The sequence below is a fragment of the Penicillium hordei genome, assembly GCF_028827395.1.
Source record: "Penicillium hordei strain IBT 12815 chromosome Unknown utg000002l_segment0_segment0, whole genome shotgun sequence".
NCBI classification, from domain to species: Eukaryota; Fungi; Ascomycota; class Eurotiomycetes; order Eurotiales; family Aspergillaceae; genus Penicillium; species Penicillium hordei.
This window is the reverse complement of record NW_026623143.1, coordinates 4,401,091-4,413,670: the sequence shown is the minus strand read 5'-3', so window position 1 is coordinate 4,413,670 and position 12,580 is coordinate 4,401,091. Positions and strand designations below refer to the sequence as shown.

The window sequence follows — 12,580 nt, the reverse complement described above, 5'->3', positions numbered from 1 at the left end:
TTTTACCTGTTCCTCTAGAATCTGGCAAGGACTCGCTCTTGGGTGTCTGACAGGGCATACTGAGAGCTGTGTGTCTTGCTCACGACGGACTTGGCCTGCTCGTCAGTGAAGCCCTTGGCCTCTACAGCTGGGTTGTAGCCCAGACCGTTGATCTTGCCAACAACGTCTGAGGGGACAGCGACAGCGGCCTTGCCATCAGTACGCTTGTAGACGGTCACAACAACGGCACCACCCAGACCAAGGTTGTGCTGCAGTGCCATGGAAGTACCGTCAACCAGGCGGTTATTAGCCCAACCACGCAAGTGCCACACCAACTCAGCACATTGTGCAATACCCGTAGCACCAAGCGGGTGACCCTTGGAGATGAGACCGCCAGATGGGTTGATAACCATTTTCCCGCCGTACGTGATATCGCCACGGCGGACCATCTCATGGGCTTGACCGGGCTCACACAGTTCCAGTGCATCAATGGTAATCATCTCATTGGCCGAGAAGCAATCGTGCAGCTCGCAGACCTTGATATCCTTGACATTCACACCAGCCTCGGCCGCCGCAGTGCGGCACGCCTTGCGCGACATGCCGAATCCCATTAGGTCAATGGAACTTTTGTTGTAGACTGTGTCGGTATCGGTGGCAAGGCACTGACCGGCGATGAGAATGGCGTGTTCCTTCAGATGTGGTCGCGCATCGAGGAAGTCCTGCGAGACAATAACAGCGGCGGCACCGCCATCCGAGGTTGGGCAGCACTGCAGCTTGGTCAGAGGCTCGTGGATCATGGGTGCCTTCATGATCTGGTCGAGGGTGTATTCGGTTTGGAATTGCGAGTAGGGGTTGCGCTTGGAGTGCTCGTGGTTGATGCGGGCGATCTCGGCGAAGTCCTCGTTCTTAGCACCGTACCTGTTTTTCGCATGTTAGCATGGTATCTCTACTTTGAGTTGATATCGTCTCGAGAGGCTGCGTACTTCTCCTTGTATTCCACACCCGCGTTTCCAAACATCTGTGCGGCACCGGGCGCGTTCGTCACACCCCGCGTCTCGGCCATCATCGTTCCAAACAGTCCTGTTGGGTTCTCGCGATCGTTGTACATGGTTTGCAAGCTACCAGGGTTCATCTTCTCGAAGCCAACGACCAACACACAGTCTGCAGCACCGTGGGAAACCATGGTGCGGGCCATGGCGAGGCCAGTCGAACCAGTCGAACAATTGTTGTTGACGTTGTATATAGGGATGCTGGTCTGACCGAACTGGTAGAAGACGCGCTGGCCACATGTGCTGTCACCATACACGTAGCATGCTACACCTTGGTCAACTTCATCGTAGTTGATCTTCGCGTCGAGCATGGCTTTGATGCCGGCCTCATAGCCTAGCTCATGGTAGTCGACCTTGCCGCGTGGCTTGATAAACTTGGTCATGCCAACGCCTAGGACGTAGGCGGGGGTTCCTTGCTTTTTTCCCATATTGTATGAGTTGATTTATGGTTAGAGATGAAGATAAGTGAATTTGGTATATGTCCGACTTAAGAAGCGCCTTATAAATACGAATTAGCGGGCCCGGATGTGGGGAGCTCAGCATGGAATTGCGGGGAGAGACCGAGGTCCCGAGGAACAATGTGGCACTGCACAAGTTTGTTCACATAATCTCAACATTAACATCGAAAATAATTTGCTCGAGCGTTCTGAAAAGAGAAGAAAACCATGTGTTTGATTGAGCTTGGGTCTCACATGAAAAAAACATAAATATATATATAAAGGCCGGGACGTACAGGACAACACAAGGTGACTACTCCGTGCAATCAACATCAACAATTCATAATCCAGTCTAGTCTAGCACAGTTGGAATCAGACATCGTTAATTTTGCCTCCAATTGTAGAAGTTTATATTGCTGGATTATCTATGGAGATGGGAACTGGATTGTTGCTTAATGATGATTTACAGCATCTCTCAATCACGCACACCAAATTGGGTTGATTTGAGTCTGGAATCTCAGTTTACAATCATTCTACGGGTTGGATGGATGCGATAATTGGTGGGTGGTAAGGAGCCCAATCCATGCATGCGCTACCTGGTGACGGAGTACTGTCCTCCACATATATTGTAGAGCTCTCCATGATCCGTGGTCTAACCTTCTGTGATCAACTTCCCAAAGTCTGTTTTGCATACTGCACACCATAAAGTATTTCCTGTCTCTGCATGAAATGTATAGAGAAGACAACAACAACATGATCAGACCGCGACCGGCAGATGTGCGGCGGTGCCGAGATTGACATAGTGGGATAACTTTTGCCAAATAGAATGAGATCAGGGTCTCTAGATCAAAACCACGTTTCCACTGGGTATTTTCAATCATGTACTCCTTACATTTGCAACTGATCTGGGGGTAAGCACTAAGAAGATGTTCACTGTTCTCCGCTATTCACGGGTGTTCACGAAGACGTCACTCTGTTTGGCCCTAAACCGCTTTGAGCGCCTAGTTTAAGCTCGGTCCACATGCCATTTTACTGCACTTCCCTCTTCCTTTCTTCACATAGCATTAGCTCACCTTCGGTCTGGTGAGATACTGTGGAAATATAGTAAGTTATACTTGTCAAACTGAGAAACTCGCATTCTGTTTGGTCCTGTTATTGAAAATCGAGAACTGCGGGGAAAGCAAATTGATACTAATGGTCGTCTTCGTCTTCCCACAGCTCCCGATCACAGTCCGTAACCCATTGCTACAGACGATACATCTTGGGCAAGAAGATCCAGACTGTCTGGAACAAGGGACTCTCCCAGAGCATCACTTGAACCGCTCAGTCCTGCACCACACCTCCTAGATCCTATTCGCAAAGCGGGGTTGCATCATTCCTGTGGCTGTAATTGTTTCGGCCACCGATCTCGCACCTATACTTATAATTTTGCAAAGACGGCTCCAAACGTGCCAATCTACACTGCGAGAGTCTCCCGGGGTACTTTCCAACAGACTGAAGATAGATCTGGGTTGGTCGGGCCGATTTAATGGACAATTGTGGGACGCTGAACGGTCTACTCTAGTTCTGAGAGACCGCTTTGCGTTCCATCGGGTTCCCCAGCCTGCAAGTGTAAGAGTCTGTGCAGAATCCCACCTTCTGTCACGACCGGAGAGATATTACTATAGCTATTCCTCGCCGCCGCCAATGGAGCACGTTCAGGGATGACTAGTGACAACAGTTCTGAACATGCACCATCACCCTCGTCAACTCACCGCACAAGAACCGCCGTCATGTCAGACCGCAAAGCTTGGAACATGGATGAGGCCACACGCAACAGACTCCTCAAAAAGTACAAAACCCAGGTGGCTTCGGGGGCGTCAACCATTTGCGCGACGCTGGCGGTGGTGAGTGCCTGATTCCTCGGAACATTGCTTGATATCCTCACCCTTCGTTTCTGTCACTATGATATCAGATACAGACAATGCTAATTTGCCGGAATTTGTTGCGCAGACTCCTTTAGAGAACATTAAGACTCGGATGCAGACGTGAGTATTCTATGTGGCCTTGGAGATGGGAACTAGCATGCTAATTGATCTAAAAGACACAATTTCAAGAACATATGGCAGTGTGTTCGCTATCTCTGGCGCACCGAAGGGCCTCGAGGATATGTAGCTGGTAAGTCGCTATCCATGAGTCGGCAGCGGAAGGGTCGACTAACCACCACCTAGGCGCGCTTCCACCCTTGGCGAGTGTCACAGTAGTCCGTGTCGTCAACTTTACTGTGTATAATGCCTTCAAGGACATAATTGCCGATAACGTCGAGCGCGTAACTGGTTCCAACCCTTTGGACCATTATAAAAAGCCTGGAAGCACCCCCACCCTGACGGGTATTCTTACTTTCACCACTGCAGGCCTCGTTGCTGGCTTGGTGGCATCACCTATTGCTTGTATGCTTATATTGATCACATGAACGAGTGGGAAGGGATAGGCTGACATCCAAACACAGGCCCGTTTGAGTTGGCGAAGAATGTCGTCCAGACCTCTGTTCTAGTGTCGAACCGCGCGATGGCTGCCCCGGATGCGGCCCGAGACCAATCCTTGCGCCACAAGCCCCGCTTGGGGACCATCCAAGCCATCAAGAAGATCTACATACGCCATGGATTCTGGGGTCTTTACACCGGTTTCCGCTTGCATGCGTTGCGTGACACTGTGGGCTCAGGCCTGTACTTCAGTGTTTACGAGACTGTCAAGCAAGTAGCAGCCAAGGAGATGGGTCAGGACACCAATCCCTTCGGGGCACCTATGATTGCCGGTGCTATTTGTAGCACTGTACCTTGGTTTTGCGTATGTGATCAGACCGATCCGCCGTTTTGTGACGAACATATACTAACGTGACTCATAGACTTATCCCCTCGATACGCGCAAAACTCGTGCGCAGAGTGTTCTGCTAGGAAAATCCAGCGAAATTGGTGAAGCCTCAAAAGCTGTCGCCAAATCCAGCATGTACAAGGGCCTATCCATCATTCTTATACGGACCGGCGTCAACAACATGATCCTGCTCAGCATTTTCGAGTACATTAGAATGCGCATCGATAACCTGCCGAAGGAAACTATCTATTGATAGAGACACGGTGATCGCGTTAGGATGAAATAACGATCCATAGGTTGAACATTTTCTTTGCCATTGTGCCTTGAACATCGAGGTCTTTTCTCGTATTTATTACTCATATACATACATGGATGAGCTTGAGGCTCATTTTTAGCAAATAGCAGAATGGATCATTAAACTTCGAAGCGATATGTAAGAAAGGAAAAATATTAAACAAATGGGCGCAATCTTCGCAGCGCTAGGGTAACTTCATAATCGGCAGCATCTTCTCGGCCATATAGTCTGAATGCCACTTGCAACTTCTTTGCCCAGGTTTTCTGTTCCATAGCTAGCCTAACGATGCTCTGATTGCTTTCTGACTTGAACAATTGCACCGTTTTGTCTAAGCTCGGTCTTAACATTGCGTCCATAAAAGCATCTAGCAATCCCTCTTCTTCGAGAAAGAAAATTGACAGGAGGGCATAAATAAATCTAGATGAAAGAGTTATGCTGAAAGTCTCTGCGACAAACCTCTGTGTACTGTCGACAATAATAGAATGCAAACTCTGTTTCTGCCCATCCAAGTCCACGCCACGCGCAAGGTATTGGAGCCCTCGAATCAACCGCCGTCGCATGTCACTAAGCTTTTGAAAGGGTGTGCCAGGGAGACAGGCCCTGCAATCACAGGTAAAACGTAGAGTTTGATGACGCTCATATCTAGTCCTGCATTCGAAATCTGTATTATAACAGAGATTGATTTCCTCACCAACGTCCATGTCCCTAGTCGCAAAGCTTGAAATAATCTCTCCACTAACATTTGGAACCTTCGAGTTGGGTATGCAAGAATGGTTGAAGCGCGAATGAAGGGGAAAGAGACCATGAGCTCCAGGCTCGTCATGGTCTGGATTCGCGATGTTGAACGAGTTTTCAGCGAAAGCTTCATCCATACTTGCAAAACAGCTTGCTCCATTGTTGCGAAGGAGTAAAAACTGTGCTCTTTGGCTAGGCGACAATTTCTGAAAGGCCACAGTCACATGGTAGTCCGTGATTTTGGTATGCGACTTCCGGATAATGAAGGTTGGCTTTTCGCTCAGAATCAGGGCTCCCCGGTCAATGTGTTTTGTGGCGAAAGCACCCCATCCTTTGCCTGGCGAGGGTCTCAGCTCGAATGGTACTTCGAAGGGCACTTCGAGGCGGTGGTATGCTAGCAGATATTAAGTCAGATGCATTGTCAAGCTACTGAGTAAGGCAACGTACGATGGGCTGCGGCTATGGCAGTGTATGTGTGTGGTCGACGTTGTGAGTTGTCATAGTAGAACCGGACTTAAACCAAATTGGAGGGCAGAACAAAATAGAGATTAGTACAAAAGAATATGTTAAATAGATGGGAGGCGACACGATAGCTCTATTGAATCGGCGGGGAAAGCGGCAATCTAGTAGGTCAGGGGAGGCCTGGCAGGGCGCATTTGCAGGGATCAGACATTGATATCGATAATAATAATGCCCAACAAAGCACAAGGACGAGCCCAAATGATATGGCGTATCAATTAGTCTTGTTGTGGACCAGCTGAATCGTTTGCACCTAGACGGGGGGGGGGGGCACCCCTTTTTGTCTAACATGTTGGCGTCATGATCTGGCCGGCTCAAAACGCAATGTTTTGAATTTACTACCTTAGTGGTATATGAGGGAATATCCTAAGAGTTTGAGAAGGCTGTAGCCACATAAGATGCTCTCGGCGTAGGCGGAAATAGTACAAAGAGAAGTGACCGTACCATCAGCCCTAGCTAGGTAGACCATCCTCTACATCCATGTAAGATCTTATTATCGTTATCTCGTTTGCACTTAACATTTTAACTGCCTAATATTACAGATATGATGGATAGATTCCTCATGTTTCGCAATGCTGCTCACCCCGTTTCCCGGCACTTTGTCACGCAAGCTTCTCGGACTCGCCATGTCCAAATACTCTTTGGCGGCTTTGAAAGGCTAATGTCAACGAATTCTTTTTGAGTAGATATATAACGTAAGAACTGGTCACAGAGTCAGGCATTCTCATCAATCCGAAGCAATTCAATGTTAAGAGATCAGAAATGAGGCCAGGCTTTTTTGGGCACCTTTCGGCTAATGGCCTGTGTCCTCAAGATCTAAATTTGCCAAGTAGAGCACATATATGCCAACATTATTAAGACCTAGAATTTCAGAGATTTAAGTATCTACACATCAAATTATCCAATTTATAGGTCTTAGCTAGACCTAAGCCAAGTAATAATGCCAGTCAGTTTTTATCCGCCATCAGGTCTCGCAGGAAGTCCTTAGTTTATATCTTTCTAAGTGTGTTGACCAAATTTTCTACGTTCAAAAAGGCAACCCATAATGCTGCTATATAACCCGAGGTTGCCAGGCCTCTTCTCTCCCAATCTGACAGTGAAAATACAATGGCAGAACCTTCAGCTGCTGAAGACTTTGTCTCTACTCATACCTCAATTCTCTAGATAGTTTATTTCTTTACCGACCCACCAACAAAGCCCGTTACTCCACTTGGTCTTCGAGCTCCCGAATTGATTCTTAATAGAGCCGTCAACAATACCGTTGATCTCTGGAGCTTCGGTTGCCTTATCTTTGAGTTACTACCGGACAGCCACTCTTCTGTATACCATATTCCGAGATGGAAGATGATCATCTTCTCTCCTTCACCGCCCAGCTCGGTGCCCTCGCCGACGAGTTATTCAAGGGAAAGAGAATTCGACCCTATGGACGGCCGAGAATATGATATATGGATTATCGTAGCGGAAGTACATATATGTTCTTACGACTCCTACAGGAGTGACGTTTGGCTCGTCTTCTTGATCTAAGAATTCAGGGAGGTTTAAATCAGTACCAGATAATATCTGATCCCAGATTCCATACTCCCAGACACGCTATTAATTGCTCCCAGAAGTAGTAATCAACGCTCCCAGGGTATCACCTCTTATTCCCCGGAGCTATACAGTCCACCCCGGGAGCTATAGGTGCTCTAGGACCATAACCGTTCCTCCTGTAAGCGGACAAGACCGTGCCTAGGAACTATACTACGGATTCTATGGTCGAATATAATCCTAGAAATGTGAGGGTCTTACTCGCGAGATAAGAAAAGCGGGATCTGGTCTAGCTAATTAATATTTGGTATACAAATGGCTTCAAAACGCGAGCAAAGTGCAAAGACACTGTTTGAAGAGACAACGTTGATGAACAATAACATACAACCAACGGTTATTTGGGAGTTGACCAAAAGTACAATCAATCGAATAAACGAGAATAGACACATAGTCTGTGAGACATCGTCGACGAGTAGTACAAGGCCCCATAGTAGTGAAAGTTGAGGGGTCAACGGCAAGCAAACTTGTAGTTTGTTGATTAAACAATTGGTTGTCTTAGAAATGCGAGGGTTTAGAAAAAATATAATTATAATTAATTTATTGTGTTTTTAAAGAAGTAGGGTGTTTATTAAATATTATTAGGTAGACAGCAGTCTCTACTCCAAATCACACGCATTCTATCTCGATTTATTTGGTCCAAATTGCGGATGTTGAAAAGGGCCCCTCCGAGAGTCTGAAAGCTGCGGTTTGGACACTAAAAATGTGTACCGCTAAGCGGCCATTTGATCCAGGAAATCTGGTCTGGGCCAGTGGCCCTCTTGGCGGCATCCTGAGGGACTTTGACGATACTATTGTAGTGGTCCGAATCCCAGTGGGTGACGATAATTGCATCGAACTTTCCGCTGGCTGGAGGGAAATTCATAGATTGCATTGATTCACTTGATAGCCGGAATCAGCCGATGATCATTAATATTTGGCCTCCTTCCATCCAGCTCAGTATAGTCTTCCCCGCCGTCAATCAACACAGCACCGCACACAGTCTTCTTTAGGTTTATAGTCATCGTCTATGAGCAGATGGCTGGCTGCATCTCCGACCTTTTGGCTGATATATGTAGCAAATCAGCGAGTGACATGGGTTAAGATTTTTGTTTTGTTTTTATTTTATTTTATGCCCTCACAATTTTGTTCTGGTCTTGCACCGAAATAGCTTGGGGTGTGGTAGATTCATTATATCCGTATGCAAAATACAATTCCACCGGAACTGGGGCCAAAATGTTGAAAGGGGCCATCCAAGTTCGGGAAAACAGAAAACATGAAAATATGAAAATATGAAAATCAAACAGAGAAAGAACAGATAACCGTATCTTAAGAGGTGTGTAGAATGGAACATAGAGACCGGGAATTTGCCGCGCATTCTATACTACCTTAGGCACGGTATGCAGATGCATCCTTGCTCCTTGCCTGACATATGACAGACGTACACTACCAAGGAAGCATTTTCTCAATCATACCAATACCTAGACAGATTGAGAATGTAACAGTACATCGTGCTAACACTGGTAAACCTGAGGTTGTAAGTTTCATAGGGCCGGCTAATCGGGTTGATACTTCGGTTCCGGGGCCGTGATGGGTTGGTTCATGTGTAAGAATACCCCAAGGGCAGCCAACGGTCCAGCGGCGAACTGTGGCCACATCCAGCTCCATGGCCTCTTTTCCATCTCCGCTTGCATTATTGCTCCCCACTTTCGGAAATTTGGGCTTGAGGTAGGGTTGCAGCCAGCTCCATTCCGCCGCTGCCAGAGTGGGGGTTTGATCTTGCCCGCAGGCTTATCGTTCACCGGGTCGTAATCGGCCTGTAATGGTTTGTCGGGGTCAAAGACGCCACTTCATCTTCAACCACCAATAGGGCAAAACGGAAGAAGGCTGTCATCTTGAGGAGGGACGGCTCCCACGCCCAGGGGGCGAGAACCAGGGACTCCATTGAAATAATGCTGAAGTAGGGGTTTACGGGGGGTAAATGGATCGACCAGCAAACCACACACTATTAGCTTGCGGCTACGGTCCCGGGTATATCCCTTCTGCGCATTCGCACTGTACTATTCCGTGAGGTTCAGCTGGAACGGACTGAGACTCAAAGAATCTAGCCTGGTCGATAGTTTGGACTTTGATTGTATCGCTGGGAGATGGCGTGTATGCACTATCGAGTGTGACGGCATTCGCCGGCCGGAGCAGCCTTTTAGCACAGATATATACCACCAATCCTTCATGCGGACGCAGGGCATCCCCTAGCTTGACGAAGAAGTCGTATTGGGAGACCTTCGGATCTGGATCTGGAAGGAGACTTCGGTGGCTTCAGCTCTTGCTGCGTCCGTACCGTGAATTGCTTTTTTTTATCTCACAAGGCGTTTTCTTCCGGGTGCGAAGCGTCTGCTATTATGCCTTCTGTAGGGGCCATCTCTACCCTTAATCTTTTATAGTGCTGTTTCCATTTACTCGTCTTTCATCGTTCGCCATGGCACAGTTTGATAATGCCTAGTGCAGAGTATCTGATATACTCAAGAGCGACCTTAAAGTGAACCTTTGATACCACCGAGCTACTTTTAATGACTGTTGACATACGTAACCTACTTCAACATCACATATAACGAGAGTAGAAGCAACCTTGGCTTGTCTTTCTTAACTGGGTAGGCGCAGTCACATAATATCATTTAGCTACATGACACCTTTGAAAAACTAATTAAGCGACACTGCTCCGGCTGCACCGGGATCCTTGATTCGATGTCAAGACGCTCGATAACTTCACTTTAAGCTTCAAGAAATCGAAGCCCATGGTAAGGATTGACATTATGACAGTCGGGCTCACGGTTAATATGAGGCTGTCCACAAATACCACCATAACTCCGAAATGGGGTCGATTGGCTCTTTGCACTCACTATACTGCAAGATGTATAAAATTTCAATCCACCCCATGACGTGCTCGAGTAGATCTAGACTATAAGAGATCTAGAATCTACATAGGTGTATAGCTGGCTATGTAGTGAAGATTTTGAAATTCGACCCTGCGTTGCATGTGCGCTTCTTAGTGATCTAGTCCTACCATAAGGGACTCATGAGATAGCTAGACAACACCACCAAGTAGGTAGGCTCTGTAGAATAGGATGACATCCAGTGCTCCTGTACATTCGTCACCACATCATCACCATTTACACGGGTGAAGACTTTCTAACGAGAACTGCGATGACGTACAGAAACTTGATGCAATGAATAAATATCATCGTCTATCCTCCATCTAGTCGTATATACTTTCACCGAAGACTTCATCTTTACGTCTTACATTTGTTTCAATTGACGAAGGTCTAATCACTTGTGTTATTTTGAACAGAATCTGTAGCAAAAATGGGCCAAAAAAAGGAAGTTGGCACTTACTATGGCTGTTGGGTGGGTGAGATGACTTTCATTTAACCCTGCAATTCGACCAGTGTTATGCTAGTAGATGCCGCATGTCGGCATCAAGCCCCGGTCTTTATCTTGCGATTTCCAAAGCTACATGGCCCACGATTTGGCTATAAAGATTATGGCTAACTGGTTATATAGTCCAAGTGGGTATATCCAGTTGAAAAAATCCCCGCCGAGGACTTGACTCGGATCTACCTTGCCTTTCTGGACGTCGATGTGGATGGAACAGTGTTAGTAATAATGCTCCATGATTTTCATAACTCGGGCTAATGACATGGACAAACCAAAGCAAAGAGCGCAAAGGCTATGAATATATCTTCGATGTTGCAAAAGACCTAATCGATAAGGTTAAGCCGAAGAACCCAGACCTTAAACTGATTTTCTCGATTGGAGGTGGAGACTCTTCTGCGACCTTTCCATCGGTCGCAGCTGATCCAGATAAGCGTGCAAAATTTGCGGAGACCTCCCAAAAGCTGGTCGAGAATTACAAATTCAACGGTAGGACACTAAACGCATGATAAAATTCTCCCAGAGGTTGACATTCTGGCAGGAATCGATATTGATTGGGAGTATCCAGCAAGTTAGAAGAGGCTGTCCACATCGCTATAGGAGTGAAAACTAATGGAAAGACTAGGCAAGACCGATGGTTCCAACTTTGTTCTCCTTCTTGAAGCATGTCGAAAGGTACCCTAGACTAACTCATATCCATTATGACACCAGATCATTAATGAACTATAGGCGTTGGGCAATGACAAGGGCTTAAGTTTTTCTAGCCCAACCGGTGAGTCTCTGTTAATTTATTATATGCCTCTTTCTTTGCAAGCATGCTGACAGGTTTGTTCGCGGAGGTTCTCAAAACTACGACAATCTCGATTTCCCAGGCATGAACAAATATTTGGACTTCTACAATTTCATGGGATATGACTTGGCAGGCAAATGGAACGACAAAAGCACACATTCGTCGAATCTACACCTACATGATTGTACTTACTTGAGTATTGATAATGCTCTAAAGGATTATCTAGACAGCTCGGTGCCTGCTGACAAAATCATCCTCGGAATGCCCCTGTACGGGGTCGTGTTTGAAGGCACCGACGGTCTTTGTAAACCGTACGAGTCAGTACGCAGTGACAACCCGTTCTATGCCGACTTATTGAAGGGTCCCCAGCCAGAGCTCGACCAGGAAGCAGGGGCCTCGTATACCTTCGACAAGAGGACATTCACCTCATGGGACACTCCAGATGAGATCAAACTGAAAGCGAAGTATGTTAATTCTCGTGATCTGGCTGGTGGCTATTTTTGGCAATGCGGTGGTGATACGATTGGCGAGAACAACGCAGTTACTGCATTTAACCAGGCGTTACGCAAATAAACGTCTCGGTCATGGGCAAGGAGTGACTGGCAAATAGTGTGAGCATTTATTGAGAGGCAACAAGTCTATTGATATTGACAAAGTTGCATCAATTCTGCCTTGGTGGGGGTTTTTTTATCCTTCTAGGTTTTCCCTTCACTGATATGCAAATGCAGAGGCTTATCCAAATGAGAAAGCAGAATAGGTATAGGTTTTGAGATCACGTGACCACTTTACTCCCAGCTCTTAGTCTCAGTATTATTGTAGTTGGATAGTAGCCGTTCACAGAATAAATGGCCATGTAGGGCCTATGTCATCTGGGTACGACCTAGTTGAATCATCCCTCACTATTTTGTAATCCCTTTTATTTCAGAATAGTCAG

General features: G+C 46.7%; 4 protein-coding genes across 4 annotated transcripts; 2 read left to right on the top strand and 2 right to left on the bottom strand.

The window, feature by feature from the left end:
* Positions 1–14: 14 nt before the first annotated feature.
* N7537_004984 (putative sterol carrier protein) lies at positions 15–1,494 on the bottom strand (the record flags this gene model as incomplete). Its single annotated transcript, XM_056896041.1, has 2 exons — positions 963–1,494; positions 15–897 (listed from the first exon to the last, which is right to left on the bottom strand). The coding sequence occupies exons 1-2, from the start codon at positions 1,454–1,456 to the stop codon at positions 15–17; spliced, it is 1,377 nt and encodes a 458-aa protein (XP_056755789.1). The 5' UTR covers positions 1,457–1,494.
* A 1,743-nt stretch (positions 1,495–3,237) lies between these two features.
* On the top strand, positions 3,238–4,568 carry N7537_004983 (putative mitochondrial carrier protein; the record flags this gene model as incomplete). The annotated part of the gene is made up of 6 exons (XM_056896040.1): positions 3,238–3,351; positions 3,458–3,492; positions 3,549–3,622; positions 3,676–3,894; positions 3,954–4,291; positions 4,350–4,568. The coding sequence occupies 6 exons, from the start codon at positions 3,238–3,240 to the stop codon at positions 4,566–4,568; spliced, it is 999 nt and encodes a 332-aa protein (XP_056755788.1).
* A 4,415-nt stretch (positions 4,569–8,983) lies between these two features.
* Positions 8,984–9,372, bottom strand: N7537_004982 (uncharacterized protein; the record flags this gene model as incomplete). Its single annotated transcript, XM_056896039.1, has 2 exons — positions 8,984–9,244; positions 9,292–9,372. The coding sequence occupies 2 exons, from the start codon at positions 9,370–9,372 to the stop codon at positions 8,984–8,986; spliced, it is 342 nt and encodes a 113-aa protein (XP_056755787.1).
* Positions 9,373–10,787: 1,415 nt separating this feature from the next.
* On the top strand, positions 10,788–12,219 carry N7537_004981 (glycoside hydrolase family 18 protein; the record flags this gene model as incomplete). The annotated part of the gene is made up of 6 exons (XM_056896038.1): positions 10,788–10,829; positions 10,986–11,077; positions 11,137–11,345; positions 11,482–11,531; positions 11,586–11,628; positions 11,729–12,219. 6 exons carry the CDS (start codon positions 10,788–10,790, stop codon positions 12,217–12,219), a joined length of 927 nt encoding a protein of 308 aa, XP_056755786.1.
* Positions 12,220–12,580: the final 361 nt, after the last annotated feature.